Source organism: Poecilia mexicana, unplaced genomic scaffold, assembly GCF_051168715.1.
Source record: "Poecilia mexicana isolate PSO_F unplaced genomic scaffold, ASM5116871v1 scaffold_18, whole genome shotgun sequence".
Lineage (NCBI taxonomy): Eukaryota > Metazoa > Chordata > Actinopteri > Cyprinodontiformes > Poeciliidae > Poecilia > Poecilia mexicana.
Window position 1 is genome coordinate 22,188,978 of NW_028263387.1, and position 22,536 is coordinate 22,211,513.

The following is a 22,536-nucleotide window of genomic DNA, read 5'->3' on the forward strand; positions in this document are numbered from 1 at the left end:
AACACACAGAAGCACCAGAAATATGTAAATTAAACATTAAACTCCCACAGAATTAATTGGTAATATCACCAGTCCAGTATGAATATATATGCTTAAAGATGTTTGAGTAGAAAGTTCACATACAGTATAAAAATAGTTGAAAAGAAATGTTTGTCACTTAATTACTACATCTTGATTGATCAAAATTGTTATTGAGATAATTCTGATCAATCAAGACACATTAAAGAGCTTTAATGTAGCATATAATGTGATTTTATTACACATTATATGAATGTTTATGCACATCTATAAACATAGATCTATTCTTTGACAGAGCAACTCTGATTTCCATCATCCAGACACAGTTTAGTTTCTAATTCCAAGGCAGAAAATCAGGTCAAGTGTTTTATCTTAAAACTGTTTTGGTTTTACTCGAGCAGAAAACAGTGACACCTAGTGGTGAATTATATAACATTTCTTCTTCAGTTAATCCTTAGCTCATTTTGATGTATATTTTGGAAAAATAATATATATTACAAAACAATTTGCCATCATATATTCTAAAACGGATCACTTTCACACTATGTGCCACAAACTTTCATTTGCATTTTGTTTACTGCTGATTAAATTACTTATGTAATCTCTAATCTCTAAATAATTATGAACACTGTCCTGGAAATGGACCCGTCTCCTGCGTCTGTTTGTGTTATCAAAACTAAGATGCTGTCTTGGTTTTACAGTGCGGCCTCAAGATTAAAAATATATATATTTATAGTCTGTTCTGAGATTTATTGTGTTATGGCGAAGGATTATGTCTCCTAAAAGCATTTGACATCTCGGACACAGACACTTAAGACTTGATGTTGTTGAAGAATGGCATTTAGGGTTGAACTTGTTCTAAGCTAATACAGTCAAGGATTAAAGGAGTTTTATTGTCATTCCACCTTTACTTGTTTGTGGTACAAAATTTGAACTCAGGTCCCAGATTAATACATTTAATACACAAATAGAAATACATAAATAAATGAATAGTAAAGTAATTTAGGTGATATAAGTACATTAAAAAAGTGTGTGTGTAAATAATTTATTAGGTGAAGATGAATTCGGTGTGGCTTGAGTTCAGCAGTTTGACAGCTGAAGGGAAGAAACTGTTCCTCAGCCTGATGGTTTTGCCCTGAGGGGAGCAGCTGGGTGGGTGGAGGAGGATGGGAGGAGGATGGGTGGAGGATGGGAGGAGTCCTTCATGATGAGGAACCTCCTCCTGCATCGTCTTGTGTAGAGGTCCGAGGTGGAGGAAAGGCTGGAAACCCACAGTCCTCTGCAGAGCGATGCTCTAAGCAGCAGTGCAGCTACTGTGCCACATGGGGATGCAGGTGCAGACAATGTTCTCCACCCAGGGGCCCCTATAGGGGGGAAAAGTTAGGACGTTTCCGAGGGACCCTGACTGATGGGGCCCTCCTTTTTTGTTCATAGAAAAAAAAGTGCGCCCTGTCAATTACAAAATTAATTACATTGTGTTTTCTAAAATTGGTTTTAGAAGTAGAAATGTAATGTTCCCCCTCCCAGACCATAAAGCAAACATCCATATTTGCACTGAACCCCCATGGATCTGCATGAAATGGTTCGTTCCTGTTTGTCGTGTTCAGCAGCAGTCAGTAGAAGACAAGAATGACTGTGGCTGTTACTATGCTGCTAAAAAAGTAGATACAATCAGGTTTTCAAAAAATAGAGAGAGGGAGAGAGAAAGTGTCAATTTGTAACCCAGTTCTCCAAGAGGTGGTGGTGACACTCGGAGATGAAGCCCAGAACAGAGGAGGTGTTTTCCTCCAGGTCCACCTCTCCCTCATTAGTAGCTGCTTCTCTGAAGAGCTGCCAGTCTGTGCACTGAAAACTGTCCTGCAGCACACAGGCTGCATCTCTGCACCACAGTGACTGTCTTCTTCGTTGGTCCGATCCGTCTCATCAGTGGACGACATGCTGGCGCCAGCAGGATGGAGATGTGGTCGGAGAGGCCAAGATGATGATGAGGAAGAGCTGCAACATGAATGTTGGTGTGTCCACACAGTCCAGAGTGTTGTCTCACCGTGTGGGAAAGGTGACGTGCTGGTAAAACTGGGCAGAGTGTCTGTCAGTTTCATGTGGTTAAAGTCCCCCTGCAGCCACATAAAACGCCTCCAGGTGTTTCATCTGCAGTGAGCTAACGGTGTCATGTAGCTCCTTCGATGCTTCGCTGCCGTTTGCACCCAGCAGGATGTAAACAATGGTGATGAGCACCGCAGTAAACTCCTGAGGCAGATCGTACGGCCGACATTTCACTGTCATGAGTTCCATCACCTCAGAGCAGCAGCTTTTCGCCAGTCCACAGTTCGTACGCCAACTTCATTCACATACAGACAGACTCTTTTAGCCAGTCCACAGTTCGTACACCAACTTCATTCACATACAGACAGACTCTTTTAGCCAGTCCACAGTTCGTACACCAACTTCATTCACATACAGACAGACTCTTTTAGCCAGTCCACAGTTCGTACGCCAACTTCATTCACATACAGACAGACTCTTTTAGCCAGTCCACAGTTCGTACACCAACTTCATTCACATACAGACAGACTCTTTTAGCCAGTCCACAGTTCGTACACCAACTTCATTCACATACAGACAGACTCTTTTAGCCAGTCCACAGTTCGTACACCAACTTCATTCACATACAGACAGACTCTTTTAGCCAGTCCACAGTTCGTACACCAACTTCATTCACATACAGACAGACTCCTCCTCCCCGTGTTTCCCCTGACCTTTCGTCGTTGTCCGCTCTGAACAACTGAAGACTGTTGATCTGGAAGGCTGAATGTTGCTGTTATATAAAATATAAACATGTTAATTCATCATTAATTTAAGACGCAGACATAACAGCTGTCATGATTTAAGGGTGTTTTGGGTTTTATTTGCCATGTCTTTCCAGGTTTATTTAATTTTTCTGTGTTCATTATTGTTACTAATGTGTTGCCATATAGTTCATTCCTTTTAGTTCAATTTCTTGGTTTATTTTTTGTTTTCTTCCTTGTTCATTTGGATTTGATTTTCAGATTATTCTTAGTTCTTTACACTTTTTTTTCTTTTAAACCTACAGAAATGCAGTTTTCAGGCCATCTAGTGAGAGCTGCATTGGCTCAGCCTCTTCCTGTTTTGTGACATCAGCAAAAAAAAGAAAAAAAAGAAAAACAAACAAATGGTGCACTGTGCTTTCCCTTGTTGGACCAGTTTTTAAAAAACAGTTATTTGAATGTGCCTGGAGTTTTTCTGTGCATATTTTTAAACAACTATTCAAACGTAACATGAAAATGTCTTTCCATCAACAAGTCCAGGAAGATGGCAGGTTTTTCAGGATCCTGGATTATTTGGGTTTTTTCATTTTGATCACTTGTTTTTTATGTTTGCTTTTTGTTTTCCGTTTCCCTTACTTAAATCAGATGCTCGTTTTTTTTTTTTTTTTTTTCCTCACTTTGGTTCTTTTGTATTTACTTATTGTGCATCTCTGTTAGGTAATTTGTTTACTTCTTTCCTGCTCCTCTCCTCCCATCTCTCTCTCTACCCTGATCCTTGCTGAAGATTTTATTTGTCTCTCTTTATTTCATTAAACTTATAAACGCTCTAGTGACTTTCTGCACTTGGATTTTTTAACAAGAACTCATTTAAAATATGAGAAGGTTCTGTTTGCCAGAAATAAGTAAAAAGAACATATTGTACCCATACCAACTATGAATATTACTGATATTAATATTATTATGACTAATAATACTATCTTTATTAGTTAAGGACAAAATGACAATTTCTATAAACAATAAAAAAAAAAATTAGAAAAATCCAGTTCTTTCAATAAACTTCTGGTGTCTGGTGAAACTTTGGTTAAAATGTGTTTGTTTTTCATTCAGTGGTAGTAAAAATACTCCTAAAAGTACATGTTTTCAAAAAAGTTACTTATGTAAATGTAATTGAGTAAATGTAAGTAGTTACAACCCGACTCTGGTTGAAGGTTAGTGTTACGGGCCTCCAGGTGTTTTTGGTGTTTGTCTTGTGCTCCTCCTTTACAGGTTTGATCTGCTGATCTGGAGCTCAGGACATTTAAAGCTGGTCGTCTCCACCTTCTGGGTCGCCTCTCTGCCTCCTGATGCCTGTCCTGCTCTGCTTCCTCTTGCACATTTGAGAAAGTGTTGAGGTTTTTGCACCTAAACACTTTCATGCACACATCCAACACATCCAACCATTTGCTTTACTCCACTGACATCACAGTCATTGTAGTTTTTAATAAATATTCATTTTCTACACCGTAACCACTGCATGTTATGACCTTGAACCAGTCATGACAGGTAGACAAAATGATTTTCTCATATTACAGAGATAAAGAATGAAAGACATTTAAACTCTTCAAACCTAAATAACATTTTCAAACTAGAACATAGTGAATGTTGGGAAAAAAGGAGAAGTTCAACTGAAGACATAGAAAGTAAAGGTCATCTGTTAGGTGATTTCCACACACCTGCAAAAATATGTAAACAAACAAGGAAGCATATATTATGCAAAATAACAATTTACATGATGGTGTTCTACCTTTCCATCTTTTGTAGAAGTGTAAAAAACACCATGTTCATTGAAATGTCTGGACAAAAAAGGAAAAAGAACTAAAATAAGTTTTGTTATACAGTCAGCAGACAGAAGAGCAAATTAAAACATAAATATCTTTACTATTGATCATTTACAGATTCCTAGTTATACTTGGACTATAGAACAAGTTTTCCATCAAACTAAGTAGCATTTTAAAATTCATCAGGAAAAACTGGTATAAAAACAAGCAAACAAAAACCATAACATGGATTATATGTTGGATATTATTGGTGTAGCTGCAGAGATGAACTGCTGGTCTGCAGCCATTAAAGTTTGTATCTGGTGAAACCAGTGGTGAACTGGTAGTGATCAGCTCTGATCTGTGAACATCTTAAATATTCACTGAGACACAAAAACTGAGATAAATAATGAACCTGGTGGAGCTGCAGGACGTAGAAACACTGAGATGAAGCAAATATAGATTTAATATCTTTCAGTTTGCAAAGCAAATTTTACCTCCTAGGAAATGTTTTTCTCATCATGAAACAGGTGTCGACATTTCCTGGTTCATTATGTAAATACAGTCCATAAAAAGATGTTTCCATGTCACCAACAGTAAACAGAGTAAACAAGGAGTGACTGTATAAAGTCGCCTGTCTCTGATGATCTGATCTTAGTTTAGCAGAACCGATTCGTTCATCATGTTGGTCTCTGCGCTGATGATGATGATGATGATGATGATGATGATGATGATGATGATGATGGTCAGCCGGACAGAAGCTGGTTATTATGGTGTTGTGTTTACCCACACCACTAAAAATGTACAAGGAAGCAGTTTTACAGTAAGTCGAGATGTTCTGAAGTTTCTTTCATGTCCTTTTTCAAGTATTGTATTTAACACTTCTTCACTTTAAATCTACAGGTTGTGCGTCGCTTTAAGTGAAGCTTCAGCTCATATGGGGAGCTTGAGCCGTGGTGGTGTGGTGGCTGTAGTAAGAAGATCGATGAAAGCAGCGGTGAATGGTGTCTGAGAGAGTACACCAACAAAATCACTGGTTGGAATTCTGACTATACCTGGGGCGGGTAACTGAATGTCAACAAAAATATCTAACATTTTTCAGTTGTTCCCATAAAGTGACTAAATCTAAAATTTAACTGAATTAAATCTCCTGTCAGTTTTTTGTCTGCTGCTCTGTAAAGTTTTCTGTGTTTCAGAAACTCTGAGTAACATCAGAAATTTTCCCAATATCTTCTGTTAAAGGTGGGAACATGGAACCTGGATAACTAACAGAAACAATGTTTCAACTGCGCGATTTCGGATAACATATGAGCTGAAAAAACGATCCGACATCAACAGACCAAACTCATCACCACAGACCGGCATCATCCCTTTTATGAGGTAATTCAGTTTTTACATCATGTTAATAACTATTAACTATTAACTATTAACATGATGTAAACTAAAGACAGATGGTGTCTTTAGTTGAACATGAAGAATAGTTTGATTCTGTTAATATTTTTAATTATTTCTTGTAAAGCCCAACCAAAAAGCTTTGATAATTAGAAAAAGTTTACAAATAATATCCAAATATTGTGAATTGATTTTATCTTCAAAAGAAACCAAATAGATTCATGGAGCAAAATAAACTAAAACATAATAAAATAAAAACACTGAAATACAAATCAGTCAAGATACTGAAGATTCCTGATGAAAATCAAATAATTTGAGCAGATTGTTTGTTCTTTGTGACGTTTGTTTCTGTTTCTCTCAGAGTTCCTTCAAACTGTCAGAGGAATATCAGCTTGTTGACCTTTGACCCTGATGGAGACCATGTTCAATGCAGATATGGATCCAGTTCCAGTAACTATGAGTGCAGCATCTGCACAGCACCGCCTGTCCTCAGTCTGTCATCAGTGAGTAATAAATGTTGGTTACAGCAATGCAACAGAAAATGTTTGCAGTTAATAAAACAAAATTTACTGATTATTTAACTAACTATAAATGACTAATAATGAAACATTACTCTGAAACCTTTTAAATAAAAACAAATATTGTCGGTATGAACAAAAACAACATGAATCCATAACAGAGAACATTAAATATAACATAGTTAATCTTTCTCTCTCTCTTCTCTTCCAGTCTTGTTCTCTATCATTCAATCCAACCAGCAGCAGCAATGAAGGTTCATATGCAGTTCAGCTGATGATGGAGGATTTTCCCAGACAGAGCATCAATCTGACTCGATACGATGGTTCAACGTCTTCATGGAGCCCCAGCAGCGTCATAAGCCAAATCTCTGTCCAGTTTGTTTTCAAAGGTTTGATTTCATGTTTCAATCAACTTGTTTTACTGTCAAAGAGCAACACTGGTATTAATAAATGTAATATTCAATAAGTGTCTGTTTGAAGATGACCAGTAACTAAAGACTATTAAAATACATCAGGCTTTTAAATTCCAGATACAGAAATGTAACATATGAAGATCACCTATTATCAGGGGTGAAAGTAGGGGGGTACGGTAGGGTACAGCAAACCCCTAAAATATTTAGTGGGGGTACGGAGTACCTGCAAGAGAGGGGAGCGGCTGTCAGCTGTAAAAAAAATCAATGGGATCACTGTGCAGTCATGACTGATTAGTTTTTCAAGAACAATCTAAAACACGACTTAATCAGTTAATAAATAACTTTTTTCCCATTTCATATTGTTTCTGAACTGTTCGTGCTTTAGAGCAGCGCTGCAATACGTCGATCGTGGAAGGTTTTGAGTCGATCTCGGCATCAGGTGACAAACTGAACGCCGCCAGGAGGCTGAGACCAGCACGTCCTCCTCTGGCTCGCTTAAAACGTGCATAGCTTTATTAAAGAACAACCAAAAAAGTCAACAAACGTGTTCAAATTAATGACCCAACAACAATAATAATCTCAGTGATTATTGTTTCAACAAGTTGTTGCGCAATTCTGTGCGTTTCGGTTCCATTACCAAAATAACTAGCAGAGCAGGAGTTTAAAATTAACTAATCAATCACAGCTGTGTTCATGAGAGGCTTATTAATGATCGCAACATAAATATCAAGTTTGCAAACCTGATATCGTAACGGACTAAATGTTATGTTTTTAATGTAACCTCTGGTTGGCTCGGAGAGCGCAGGAGGTTGCCATGGCAACGGGTGTGCTTAAATGAGAGAGAGAGAGAGGGAGTGAGAGGTTTAGAGTTGATCACCTGTTCAGGTTATTTTACCTTTGTTTACCTTTGCTGTGGCTCTTTACAGCCGCTGTAATTTCTGAACGTTCAATAAACGACAAACTTGGACTAATTACCTCGTTCTTTGTGAGTATACATCATTCACAACAAACATCAAACATGATAAATATGTTTCATTAAGTATTTGACAAACAAATGGCTTCTACCGCGATAATTATGTGAAATTAAATTATTGTCTAATATAAAAAAAATAGTTTGGTGCTGCCTGGCTCAGAGTCTGAGAGGCTTTTCCTTTATCAAACTATTTTTTTGCCTCTTATTTAGTAGAAATATTGATGTTAATGAGATTTTCTCCAAAATGACCTTTTTCAACCTTCATAGCTCCACTGTTGAAAATTAGGCTCTAACATTCACAAATGACATTGAAATAAAATCCAGTCCAACATCTGGTTTGAGGTGATTCCTCTGGATCCTGTTGGAGGAAAAATATTCCAACTTCAGAAGATGTGCTTTAACCTAACAGAGCTCTGAGGTTCCTCCTATCATGGCGCCTCCTCAGAGTGAGGAGGCGCCATGATAGGAAGAGAAGTGGAAGCTGCAGGATCTTCAGAACAAACAGGTCATGATGCTGGGCTACTGATTATTCCTCTGTCTGGACACAGGATCAATAGAACCAGTTTAAAAGCTAAAATGAATGGTTATATGCCAGACATGGAAAACTGGGACGCACTCCATGCCATGATGTTCAGGATTTAGGTCACATGGCATCTCAAGGTGTCAATATCCATTGGGCTGAGGGAAATACAGCTTTATTTTGTAGCAATTGAAGAGCTACCCAGCTTTTATCGCTTTGCAAAAAAATTAATCGGCATAGAAACTCTAAAGCACACAAAGCGGGAAAAATAAATAAATAAAAATTTGGGGGTGTTCCCCACTATACAAGTCCTTCTCAAAAAGTTAGCATTTTGTGATAAAGTTTATTATTTTCCATAATGTAATGATAAAAATTAAACTGTCATATATTTTAGATTCATTGCACACCAATTGAAATATTTCAGGTCTTTTATTGTTTTAATACTGATGATTTTGGCATACAGCTCATGAAAACCCAAAATCCCCGTCTCAAAAAATTAGCATATTTCACCCGACCAATAAAAGAAAAGTTTTAATACCAAAAAAGTAAACCTTCAAATAATTATGTTCAGTTATGCATTCAATACTTGGTCAGGAATCCTTTTGCAGCCTTCAATGCGGCATGAAGGCAATCAGCCTGTGGCACTGCTGAGGTGTTATGGAGGCCCAGGATGCTTCGATGGCAGCTTTAAGCTCATCCAGAGTTTTGGGTCTTGCGTCTCAACTTTCTCTTCACAATATCCCACAGATTCTGTATGGGGTTCAGGTCAGGAGAGTTGGCAGGCCAGTTGAGCACAGTAACACCATGGTCAGTAATACCAGTGGTTTTGGCACTGTGAGCAGGTGCCAGGTTGAGCTGAAAAATGAAATCTTCATCTCCATAAAGCTTTTCAGCAGATGGAAGCATGAAGTGCTCCAAAATCTTCTGATAGCTGCTGCATTGACCTGCCCTTGATAAAACACAGTGGACCAACACCAGCAGCTGACATGGCACCCAGACCATCACTGACTGTGGGTACTTGACACTGGACTTCTGGCATTTTGGCATTTCCTTCTCCCCAGTCTTCCTCCAGACTCTGGTAACTTGATTTCCGAATGACAAACAAAATTTGCTTTCATCCGAAAAAAGTACTTTGGACCACTGAACAACAGTGGTCCAAAGTGCTGCTTCTCTGTAGCCTAGGTCAGGCGCTTCTGCTGCTGTTTCTGGTTCAAAAGTGGCTTGATCTTTGACCTGGGGAATGAGGGACCTGTAGCCCCTTTCCTGCACACGCCTGTGCACAGTGGCTCTGGATGTTTCTACTCCAGACTCAGTCCACTGCTTCCCCCAAGGTCTGGAATCGGCCCTTCTCCACAATCTTCCTCAGGGTCCGGTCACCTCTTCTCGTTGTGCAGCGTTTTCTGCCACACTTTTTCCTTTTTCCTTCCTTCCCACTGACTTCCCACTGAGGTGCCTTGATATAACACTCTGCAAACAGCCGATTCGTTCAGAAATTTCTTTCTGTTTCTCACCATCTTGCTTGAGGATGTCAGTGATGGCCTTCTGGACAGCAATTAGGTCAGCAGTCTGACCCATGATTGCGGTTTTGAGTAATGAACCAGGCTGGGAGTTTTTAAAGGCCTCAGGAATCTTTTGCAGGTGTTTAGAGTTACTTTGTTGATTCAGATGATGAGGTTAATTTCTCGTTCAGAGAACCTTTTCATGATATGCAAATTTTTTGAGACAGGAATTTTGGGTTTTCATGAGCTGTTTGCCAAAATCATCAGTATTAAATCAATGAAAGACCAGAAATATTTAAGTTGGTGTGCAATGAATCTAAAATATATGACAGTTTAATTTGTATCATTACATTATGGAAAATAATAAACTTTATCACAATATGCAAATTTTTTTAGAAGGATCTGGTTTTATATATATATATATCTATATATATATCTATATATATATATATATATATATATATATATATATATATATATATATATATAGATATATATATAGATATATATATATATATATTGTTCGTTATTCTGCAATAGCCAGCCACGCCTTAATCTCACCACCGACTGACTACTGACCAGCTCTCTGTCTAACAGGTCCGGAAAATCCCTGAAACCTGGGTCTTACCCTAAAATAGGTATACAGGAGATTCTCTGTTTAAACTGGTGGCGGAGAAAACTCGTCTAGCTCTAACTACCTTCAGATCCAGAAGTTACGGCCCTTTTCAGTTGAGAAACAGTCGGCAGAGTAGCCCTCACTGCCGCATAGTTCCAACAACCACTCCTGTTAACGGTAGCTTTTCTCCTGAAAATAACGTGCACTTGTTATCGGCTAGATTGGATTTAGTGACTTAGATCTAAGTCCCAGGGCCATTATTTTAACACTCACCAAAGGAAAGTATGAAGCCACCACATCTCTGGAATCATGTGTGTTAACTTTACTATTTGTCAAGAGAACCCTTAATGATCAAACTGACTCAATTAACCTCAATGTCCACAATTTCTATTAATTTTTGATGGGTACTTTATTATGCAAGCTTTAGCAGGGGTAAATAACAAGCAGAGTTTCTTTCAGAGATTACAATTCACGACAGTATAAAATCAAATTAAAAACAATCATAACCTACTCTCTTTCCTAACCCTACTCTGTGTCACCAGTTCCACTAAGCGAGGCTTTTGGGGGGGGCAGTACAACTCACACCCGGTGGCAAATTGATCTTGGCAGCTGAGGTCCTCAGATGTCCTTGGTTAGAGTCTCTGTCCTGACGGAGCAAAGTTCTCTTTTCAGAAAAGAAGAAAAGTCGATCAGTCTGTCTTCCATTAAACGAACAGGATCTTCATCACCCAGTGACCTTTGTCTTTTCTCCAAGTCCGCCACAGTAGAATACGGATCATTGGGTGGAGGTGGAGGAGTCAGCCGAATCAGGGACCAAGGCTGGGGGCTGATGGATCTTGTCCCTTCTATGCGGCGCAGAGTTTCAACTCTCCCTCGGTCCCAGGGTGTGGTCCTCCGCTGATCTTCAGTCTGCGCCCTTTCGTTGTCTCTTCCTCAGCGCCGCGGACAAAGAACAGTTTCCTCCCCAGCTTGCTGGCTTTTTAAACCCTCTTGGTTCATAGTTGTGTGTGGGAGAGGTCTCATGACTCATCCTTCCCGATTATTTCATCGGAAAGTCATCCCATCCTCCCCAACTCTGCTCCACCCTGAATTTGGAAATACCCAAATTTTTCTTGTCTGACTGCTGCAACTCTTGTCCAGTACTTCTCTTTTTCTCCTGTTGGCTATTTGGCAGTTATTGCCTTTTTTGGAGATGTTCTGGGACCTCTGCCCAGCTCAGTGTACTGCCTGTGACACAGTTCATTTCTTTTTCTCCTGTACTCAAATCCACAGTCTTCTTATAATATCATGAAACCCAATCAACTCAAAATACAACAATAATTAAGCTGTTACCATTACTACAGATCATGAATACAGAGTATATATTTCAACTATACGTTACAGACATTGTGATTACAATAACATCAATCATCTCAACTATTACACCCATATGTAATTTATATTTCATTTCTTTAATCATCATTAAATCATCATACAAAGTCACTGTTGCCTTCCAGGCCCGTACTCCGTTTTCTGCGTGTACCTAGAGAGATCTCACACTCCCAGGCCAGTTTTCTCGACAATATATATATATATATATATATATATATAAAAAATTCCCCTCTCACCCTCCGTGGGTGGTCTCTTTCATCCTCTGAGCTCGGGTCCTCTACCAGAGGCCTGGGAGCTTGAGGGTTCTGCGCAGTATCTTGACTGTGCCTAGAACTGCACATTTCTGGACTGAGATGTCTGATGTTGTTCCTGGGATCTGTTTGAGCCACTGCTCCAGTTTGGGGGTGACTGCCCCGAGGGCCCCGATGACCACAGGCACCACTGTGGTCTTCACCTTCCAGGCCTTCTCCAGTTCCTCTCTGAGGCCCTGGTATTTCTCCAGTTTCTCATGCTCCTTTTTCCTGATGTTGTGGTCACTTGGTATTGCTACATCCACCACAACGGCTTTCCTCTATTCTTTATCCACCACCACAATGTCCGGTTGGTTCGCCATTACCATCTTATCTGTCTGGATCTGGAAGTCCCACAGGATCTTAGCTCGGTCATTCTCCACCACCTTTGGGGGTGTCCCCCATTTTGACCTCGGGGCTTCCAGTCCATATTCGGCACAGATGTTCCTGTACACTATGCCCGCCACTTGGTTATGTCGTTCCATGTACGCTTTCCCTGCCAGCATCTTGCACCCTGCTGTTATGTGCTGGACTGTCTCAGAGGCCTCCTTGCACAACCTACACCTTGGGTCTTGTCTGGTGTGGTAGATCTGAGCTTCTATTGCTCTGGTGTTTAGGGCCTGTTCCTGGGCGGCCAGGATGAGGGCCTCCGTGCTGTCCTTGAGTCCAGCTTTCTCCAGCCACTGGTAGGATTTCCTGATATCAGCCACTTCAGTTATTTGTCGGTGGTACATCCCATGTACCACCGACAAATAACTTGTCCTCCCATGATGGTTCCTCCAGCACTTTGTCCTCTGTTCCCCATTGCCTGAGACATTCGCTGAGCACATTGTCCGTTGAGGCTTTGTCCTTGATGTATTTATGGATCTTGGATGTTTCATCCTGGACAGTGGCTCTCACACTCACTAGTCCTCTGCCTCCTTCCTTACGGCTCGTGTACAGTCTCAGGGTGCTGTATTTGGGGTGGAACCCTCCATGCATGGTTAGTAGCTTCCGAGTATTAACATCCGTGGCCTTCATCTCTTCCATTGGCCAGCTAATTATTCCGGCAGGGTATCTGATTACTGGTAAGGCATAGCTGTTTATTGCACGGATCTTGTTCTTGCCATTGAGCTGGCTTCTCAGGACTTGCTTTATTCGTTGGAGGCATTTGGCTGTGGCTCCTTTCCTTGTGACCTCATCGAGGTTGCCATTTGCTTGCTGTATTCCCAGGTACTTGTAGCTGTGCTCAATGTCTGCTATTGTTCCTTCTGGGAGTGAGATATATATATATATATATATATCGCCCCTGATATACAATTCAGCATCAGTGATCCTTGAGATGCTTGGCTATAAGAGCAACCATGAGACACAATATCCACCATGGAAAAGACTGTTAGAGGCTAAGATCAAGATAACAAGGAGGGAAGTGAGCCAACTCTCAGAGCTCCTAAGGGGTGCAATGAAAAGATCAGTACCTAAGAAGTACAGCCAGATGCCCATACCCGAAGCACTTGAAACTGCCAAACAAAGACTCCAAGCCTTGGCCAGCCGCCTAAAGAGATACACAAGAGAGAATGAAGCCAGGAGGATTAACCGGCTCTTCTCCACCCAACCAGCTAAAGTGTACTCTCAATGGCAGGGTAATAACAACAGAGCAGACCCACCAAGGCTGGAGACTGAACAATACTGGAAAGGCATATGGGAAAGGGAGGCGTCCCACAACAGCAATGCACAGTGGCTAACCTCTCTACGAGAGGACCACAGCAACCTCCCTGAACAAGCCCCGGTAACCATCACTGTGGCAAATGTCCAAGAAAGAGTCTCGGGTATGAAAAACTGGACAGCACCAGGGCCTGACATGATCCATGCCTACTGGCTGAAGAAACTCACTGCCCTCCATGAGCGACTGGCAGTTCAACTGAACCAGCTGCTACAAAATGGGACTCACCCTGAATGGTTAACTGAAGGGCGCACAATCCTGATCCAGAAGGATCCCTCAAAGGGTTCAGTCCCATCCAACTATCGGCCGATAACCTGTCTCTCTACAACATGGAAGCTCATGTCAGGCATCATAGCAGCTAAGATAAGTGGGCAAATGGATAAATACATGAGCACGGCACAGAAGGGCATGGGCATAAATAGCAGAGGAGCCAAACACCAACTCCTTGTAGACCACACAGTTGCCCAAGACTGCAAAACCCGACACACCAACCTGTGCACCGCTTGGATTGATTACAAGAAAGCCTATGACTCAATGCCACACACCTGGATCATTGAATGCTTAGAGATGTACAACATCAATAGGCTAAGAGCCTTCATTGCAAACTCAATGGGGCTGTGGAAAACCACCCTTGAAGCCAACTGCAAACCACTTGCACAAGTGTACATCAAATGTGGCATATACCAAGGAGATGCTCTGTCCCCACTGCTGTTCTGCATAGGCCTGAACCCCCTTAGCCAAATCATCAACAAGACTGGCTATGGATACCGTCTCAAGAATGGGGCCACAATCAGTCACCTCCTCTACATGGATGACATCAAGCTGTACGCCAAGAGCGAGCGAGACATCGACTCACTGATCCACACCACCAGGATCTACAGCACTGACACTGGGATGTCATTCGGACTAGAGAAGTGTGGTCGGATGGTTACAAAGAGAGGGAAGGTCGTCCGCACAGAAGGGGTCTCACTCCCAGAGGGAACAATAGCAGACATAGAGCACAGCTACAAGTACCTGGGAATACCACAAGCAAATGGCAACCTCGATGAGGTCACAAGGAAAGGAGCCACAGCCAAATGCCTCCAACGAATAAGGCAAGTCCTGAGAAGCCAGCTCAATGGCAAGAACAAGATCCGTGCAATAAACAGCTATGCCTTACCAGTAATCAGATACCCTGCCGGAATAATTAGCTGGCCAATGGAAGAGATGAAGGCCACGGATGTTAAGACACGGAAGCTACTAACCATGCATGGAGGGTTCCACCCCAAATACAGCACTCTGAGACTGTACACAAGCCGTAAGGAAGGAGGCAGAGGACTAGTGAGTGTGAGAGCCACTGTCCAGGATGAAACATCCAAGATCCATCAATACATCAAGGACAAAGCCTCAACGGACGATGTGCTCAGCGAATGTCCCAGGCAATGGGGAACAGAAGACGAGGTGCTAGAGGTACCATCATGGGAGGACAAGCCCCTACATGGGATGTACCACCGACAAATAACTGAAGTGGCTAATATCAGGAAATCCTACCAATGGCTGGAGAAAGCTGGACTCAAGGACAGCACGGAGGCCCTCATCCTGGCCTCCCAGGAACAGGCCCTAAACACCAGAGCAATAGAGGCTCAGATCTACCACACCAGACAAGACCCAAGGTGTAGGTTGTGCAAGGAGGCCTCTGAGACAGTCCAGCACATAACAGCAGGGTGCAAGATGCTGGCAGGGAAAGAGTACATGGAACGACATAACCAAGTGGCGGGCATAGTGTACAGGAACATCTGTGCAGAATATGGACTGGAAGCCCCGAGATCAAAGTGGGGAACACCTCCAAAGGTGGTGGAAAATGACCGAGCTAAGATCCTGTGGGACTTCCAGATCCAGACAGACAAGATGGTAATGGCGAACCAACCGGACATTGTAGCGGTGGATAAAGAACAGAGGAAAGCCGTTGTGGTGGATGTAGCAATACCAAGTGATCACAACATCAGGAAAAAGGAGCACGAGAAACTGGAGAAATACCAGGGCCTCAGAGAGGAACTGGAAAAGGCCTGGAAGGTGAAGACCACAGTGGTGCCTGTGGTCATTGGGGCCCTCGGGGCAGTCACCCCCAAACTGGAGCAGTGGCTCAAACAGATCCCAGGAACAACATCAGACATCTCAGTCCAGAAATGTGCAGTTCTAGGCACAGCCAAGATACTGGAGGAGAACCTTCAAGCTCCCAGGCCTCTGGTGGAGGACCCGAGCTCAGAGGATGAAAGAGAGAGACCACCCGAGGAGGGTGAGAAGGGAATTTTTTTTTTATATATGTATTTTTCTTTGTCATAGTACCCCCAAGAATTTAAAACTACTTTCACCCCTGCCTATTATAAAGACGGATTATATGACCAATGTGTAACTGAATTTATCTTTTAAACAAACTGTCCACTTATTTGACTAGACAAACCATTTTTAATGTGTCTCATTAGTTTCTCTGCATTTTTTTCCCCTGCGTTGCTCCAGTGGATCCTGCAGCTCCGTCCTGCACAGCAGGTGAATATCTGCCCAGGTTTCTGCCTCCAACTCCTGAACATGGAGCTCAGTTCTTCATAGACGTTAATGAGACGATAGAAATCAACATCAGAGCAGAGGCGACTCAGTCTGTGTGAGTAGAAAATAAATGTTGTTTCTAATCAGGTAAGTTTTGACATAATTCATGGTGAAAATCACATTTCAAAGATACTTTTTAAGTCTGGTTTGAGGGCATTTTGCACGTATAACCAAACAGACTGATGTGTTTCCTGTGTGTTAAAGGATCACTGAGCTCCTGTTCAGCGGACCGTTCAACATGGTCAAGAATTCATCTGGTTCAGGATATTTCACCCTGACATGGACGCCGTCTTTCAGTCAATATGATGATGAAGAGACCCATCCCATCTGTTTTGTTGTCCAGGCAAAGTCAGTATCTGATCTGATCAGAAGTTTCAAAAATCCTCATATTCTCTACTTAAGTAGAAATACAGATACTTATGACTGATAAAAGTAACAAAGTACAAAGCAAAAACTAAGTAAAAGTACAGAGTACAGGTTATGAAATGTACAAGTACAAAAGTTAAAAATTATTTAGATCTTCACTGATACAAAATGACTTTTGATATAGTGATATATAGTTAGTTAAATAACAAAAAATGCAACTCAAAATACATTAGATTTAAAGTGGATATATCACGCTTTTACATAAACCATTCACTTATGGTCTATATAAAGGAGAACTGCACTGTTTTGGTTTGAATTCCTGGTTATTGTAGCTTCACAGACCTTGTGTTCACTCCTGTTCTGAGGTTTTAGAGAAACTCGTTTTGCTGCGTTTCAAATGTAAATGAGACATTTCAAGCCCCGCCCCTCTCCAGATCACAGAGGGCTCCACTCCACCCCATTCGGCCATTTCTGTAGTGTGACGACAACAACACATCATCTACCGGCAGATAAACTTTTTTCTTCAAAGTTTATTAAAAATGTCAACAATCATCTAGCATCCATACATGTTGGAGTCAGAGTCTGATCCAGAGAACAGCCTGCAGAACCACACATTTAAATAAATGCATCTCATTGTTATTACTGTATTTAAACCGTCTCCATTCATACCAACTACCTACCAAATGTAGCGTAGTTTAACTACAGTGTCCATACAAATCAGATGATTATTAAAATATGAATGAAGTAAACAAAGCCTTGAGATAATTCATGAGTTAGCTAATGTAAGAGAATAAAAATCATCAAGTTCTGGCTCGTTGTATTCTCTTATCCTCTCAATGACGCCATACATGGAAGAAAAAGCCACAGTTAACAATCAGAGCTCCACGTCATGCATTTTTAGAGCTTATTCTAACATTTAAAAGTATAAAATCACATTGCCAACACATACACTTCAAAACACACTAAAACAGACATTCATTTACCTGAAAAACAGAAAAGAAGAAGAAAGACAGAAAGGCAAAGACGTCTTTGAAGAGTTGCAAAAGCAAATCTGATTTGTTCCTCTGGGGCCTTTACTTTTGTTCAAAAAGGTGTTTCCTTTGTTTTAATTTATGCGATTAAGGCGTTTTGTTCTCCTTGTATGGACAGACCCAGTTTTTAAATTACCTAGATGGGATGGTCTAAGTAGTTTTGTCACCTGGTTTTAGACCTTATTCAAAACCAAAGATAAAAGAGAGAAAGAGCAAAAGGTCATTTTTAAGCAGGATGTTCTCACAGCGATCACATCTGAGATCTGAGTTGCTCTCTTGATAAACATTTGAACAAAGACCCTAGTTGTCAGAAAGAAATGTATCTTTCACCTAAACCTTGCTTGTTTTCTTGCCTGAGCGATTCACCAAAAAACAGATTCCTGTTTTAACCCTAAAATGACCTGGTGGTTTCCAGCGGGTAGAACACAGCCGAGACTTTGGATTTAAAGAACTGACACGATTATCTTCCCAAGAACTTTTACAACATACCTGAAATATTCATTACTAAAACATTAAGTTTCCTAATCATTTTGATTATAATAACCTAACGTGTATTAATATGAGTTAGACACTAACTAGTACTTGTTAATATAAAACTACAAATTAAGCTAGTTTAAGTCATGTTAATTTTAACTAAATGGTATTCTACTAACTAAATTGCAATAATCTTTAGTATTGTGTTGTTAGTTTTGTTTGTCTAAGTTTTAGTGTTTCTCTGAGGGAGATGACTTGAGGTGTCTCCTCGCTGCCTGTGTGCCAAAGTTAATTTATTAGGTTCCTCCCTGATAACAGACATTCTTTTCTGCAGGCCCTGTAAGATTTCATCCAAAGGACTCTTACTGAAGCCACTATTTTCACATGTCGTAAGATTTAACTGTATTAAACACAAAGAATATTTATTTTCCTCAACACTAACATCACTGAATGCATTTGCATCATTTTCCCCCAAGACAAAAACAAGCCAAATAATTACACCCAAAACATGCAGAACAGTTTTATTCTCAAAGAGGCAGCTAAAAGCTAGCATACAGCGCTAACAGAAGCTACTAGCACCAATGCTACTAGCAAAGCAATGGCAGGGCATCAATATCAAAACATAAGATTCATCACTAAAATAAGCTTTGTTGTCATTTTAGAGGTAATTTCTGTAGAGAAGAAACTTTTCTGGCCCTCAATCAGAAAAGTCTTCCTGAAAATCCCTCCATAGTGGCAGAGGATGCTGAAGGACTCTGCTCCCAACAAACGGACTTTCCCCTCTGATGTGGGAACATTACTGAGAAAATAGAGAGGAACCAGACACTTTGAAGAGTTTCTGATGAGTAGTGATGTCAGGAATTGTGTGGGTTAATACACGCTAGAACCAAACATTTTGACTTGTTTACCTGCAACTTCAGCAAAACTGAACTTGGACTACAAAATCACTGCAAGGAAAAAATGGTGGATTCACAAAAGTGATGAAAGTCATGACCTTGTTCAGCAGTTCCACAGCAAATGTGGGGACGTCACAATCGAGACAATATTATAATGAAAATAATGAGAGTAAAAAATAAAACCCAAAACGAATATAACGATATCTATGCAGCACCAGGAGAGAATGAATTTTAATATTTTGCACTCCGAGACACTCACAGTACGGGCTGCACAGTGGTGCAGTTGGTAGAGCTGTTGCCTTGCAGCAAGAAGGTTCTGGGTTTGATTCCCAGTCTTTCTGCATGGAGTTTGCATGATCTCCCTTAAGAACTAAAAATGTAGATTTTGAATAATATGTCTCCTCTACAGTTATTTTGCACAGAATTTAATGGCCATTTCAGAAAGAGTTTAATATTAAAGTTTTGGTGTTAAATTATCTCCACAGTTCCTCCAGTTCTGTCTACCAGTCTGAGCTTCGATGTGTCCTTGTGAGGGTTGGAAACAGTGAGTCATTTCTTTCTTTTTGATAATTGATTTATCTTACTTTTTATTTCCTGTACTCATGATGTTTCTGTTGTTATCCCAGTTCCCTTCATACCAACTCCAAGTCTTCCTCCTAAAACATGTAAGTCAGATGGAAACAGGACTGAAAGTAACAGGAAGTAGTTCTTTCTACCATGTTGATCTCTTGTTCTTCCAGCTCGTCTTACGGTTGTGAAGCTGAAGATCTCGACTACGCTGCCACTGAAAGACAAGGATGAAATCGAGAAGGCGGTCAGTAAAGTCCTGGACTTTAACACAAACCATCACAACCTGAGTTTAAACCAAACTAATTTATCCAAAATGTCATTTTACCTAAATTAATTGTTAAAGTAAGAAACTATCAACTTCCACCCAATTCTTCTTCCTACAAACATAAATCAGCTTAAAAAACTGTTAAAAAATGAAATATGGTGTATAGGATGGGCCTATTTTTGATATTAAAAATGTGTAAATTATTGTACCTTTAAGGATGAGAATGTGAGATTTAAATATCAATCAATGTGGGAATAATTTAAGAGTTTACCTCTTGTGGGGAAATTTAAATGTTTGTAGGTTGATGAATATCAGACGGACAGGAAGTCATGAGATCTTCTACCTGCTCCTTTGAAAACTAATTATATAAAATTGCATGTCAATCAGCATAATTTGTTTTATTGTTTTTTCCAATTTTTAATTATAAGATTTTAAATGACTGTATCTAACATAGATTTCATGTTTTCTTCTGCAGATTAAAGGTAAACTGGTTGCAGGAGGGCTTCCTGCAGACATAAAGGTCCGTCTGCTCAGAGTCGGTCCAGCTAATAAAACGGCCGTCCCCTAGTGGCCAAATGGGAGAATGAATCTAATCTCTGCAGGAAATGTGATTTAATCTGTTTTTACTTGTATATTTTAGTTACTTCAGGGACTTTTGGTTGTTTTTAGTAAATTTAGTCTGTGTTAATAGATTTTCTTTTTATAAAATAGGGAAACTTTCACAAATTATATATTGATAGATTATCAATATAAAGTAAACCAATGTAAATAAGGTCAATATTTATATTTACTGAGGGATTACTACTCTGTGTTCATGTGTATCATTTGTATCTCTGGGATTTTTATTCAGCTTAATATTTTAAATGCACTGTAAAACATTTGAGCCATATTGAGTTGTGTCTACTATCTTCACTCTTTAAGTCAAATAAATTTAGCCAGTTTTAGATTTTGAACCTAAATGTGAGTTTGTGGAAGATAAATTCACAGCAGTAAGTGGTGTTAACTTTGTATTTATTTTGTCATAGAGTTGAATAAACTGAGTTTTTAGATTAGCAATTAAAAACCTGAAAGAAGAACAAGACAGGAGAAGGAACTATTTCCCAGAATGCTTAGCGGCATGTTTCTGTATCCTGACATGGAAGCGCGCTACGTTGATCTGACTCTTGTGTTTTATGAACCCAAATTGAAACTGAAAACACCTTGAGTGGTTCGGCCCAGTCCACATGTTCTGATCAAAGCCGTTCCAAAGATTTGACCTTTAAGCAGGAAGTGCATCCAGAACTGAATCTGGTTGGACCGGTTTGTTTTTTTCTTCAGGGCATCGACTCTAAAATTTGATCTTATCTGTTGTTTCACAAACTGATGAACTCAAGACAGATTAGTGAAAAATAATTAGAAGGTAAAAATACAAATAACAAAATTAGTCAGATTAAATGTTGAGTGGACCGTTTGCTTGTGAGGAAGTTGTAATTTGGACGTCTTTTAATTTGCTGCAATATTTTTTTTACTAAAACAATCAGACAACACTTTTTATTTTCTGTTTTATATTTGTTTTCACCATTTTTTGAATAAAAATAATCTGATTACTTGATATAGTGGTTTCTCTTTATGCTTTTCTTTTAACATGTTTTTCTTTATCCTTACACAAAGTTTACTGTGTTTTATGACTTTGTATTTCTGTGTTTTGCTCTTTGAACTGCCTTGTTGGTTTTCCTTGTTGGTTTTCCTTGTTGAGGAAAACCAACATAATCCAGAAGCTGGACAGACAAACAGAAAGAAAAAATAAACTTTAAAGTACAGCAGGAAGCAGTGATAGAGCCGTAAAAACACAAAATATAAAAATTTCTAAATGCTTTTGTGGCAGGAAGTAGGTGGAGACTTCACTGGCGAGCCAACAACACCAGGGGGCGCTCATCATAAACACTGAGGCAAACTGTAGACTGACACCTTTCAGTAAAGGAGAAATCAAATAAATTATTAAACAAAAGGTTGAGGAAAGATGGCAGAAACAGGAGGATGAAGAAAGAACCGACAGGCGGCTTCACAGAATCCAAAGAAAAGTGTTTAGAGGAGAACAGGAGGAAATAGAAAGGAGGAAACCATTAAATCCAGATTAGGATTTGGTCCTACAGGGTTAAATAGGACTTTATTTAAAATGGGAAAAATCCAACAGGAAAATGTGAGTTTTGTTTTCAAGAAGAGACAATAAAACATGTTTAGTTCTGTTCCAAATATCCTGCTGAGAAAAGAGAATTAATGTCAAGATTACAAGACAGTAAATTACAGTTAAATATACTAGATACTTTGGACAAACTTTCTACTTCTGAATATTTTTGTTTTTTAATGACATACCTTAAGAAGATGACATTTATATAAAGGATATAGAGAGTTTTTTTGATAGTTTTTTGTTCTGTTTATTTTGGGTTGGGGCTAATATACATTCAGCATCCTGGTCCA

General features: G+C 39.9%; 1 protein-coding gene across 1 annotated transcript; it reads left to right on the forward strand.

Annotated features, from left to right (window-relative positions):
- The first annotated feature begins 5,231 nt into the window (after positions 1-5,231).
- On the forward strand, positions 5,232-21,670 carry LOC106914587 (uncharacterized). The gene is made up of 11 exons (XM_088015269.1): positions 5,232-5,423; positions 5,504-5,664; positions 5,843-5,980; positions 6,354-6,495; positions 6,722-6,899; positions 16,391-16,532; positions 16,682-16,825; positions 19,730-19,788; positions 19,871-19,909; positions 19,985-20,058; positions 20,555-21,670. The coding sequence occupies exons 3-11, from the start codon at positions 5,976-5,978 to the stop codon at positions 20,645-20,647; spliced, it is 876 nt and encodes a 291-aa protein (XP_087871395.1). The 5' UTR covers positions 5,232-5,423; positions 5,504-5,664; positions 5,843-5,975; the 3' UTR covers positions 20,648-21,670.
- The last annotated feature ends 866 nt before the right edge of the window (positions 21,671-22,536 follow it).

What these genes read in the sequence shown, in the direction of transcription:
- LOC106914587 (XM_088015269.1), top strand. An exon ending in CCTTGTGAGGGTTGGAAACA is followed by an intron (nt 19,789 to 19,870) that starts GTGAGTCATTTC and finishes TTGTTATCCCAG; the next exon opens with TTCCCTTCATACCAACTCCA. An exon ending in AGGATGAAATCGAGAAGGCG is followed by an intron (nt 20,059 to 20,554) that starts GTCAGTAAAGTC and finishes TTTCTTCTGCAG; the next exon opens with ATTAAAGGTAAACTGGTTGC.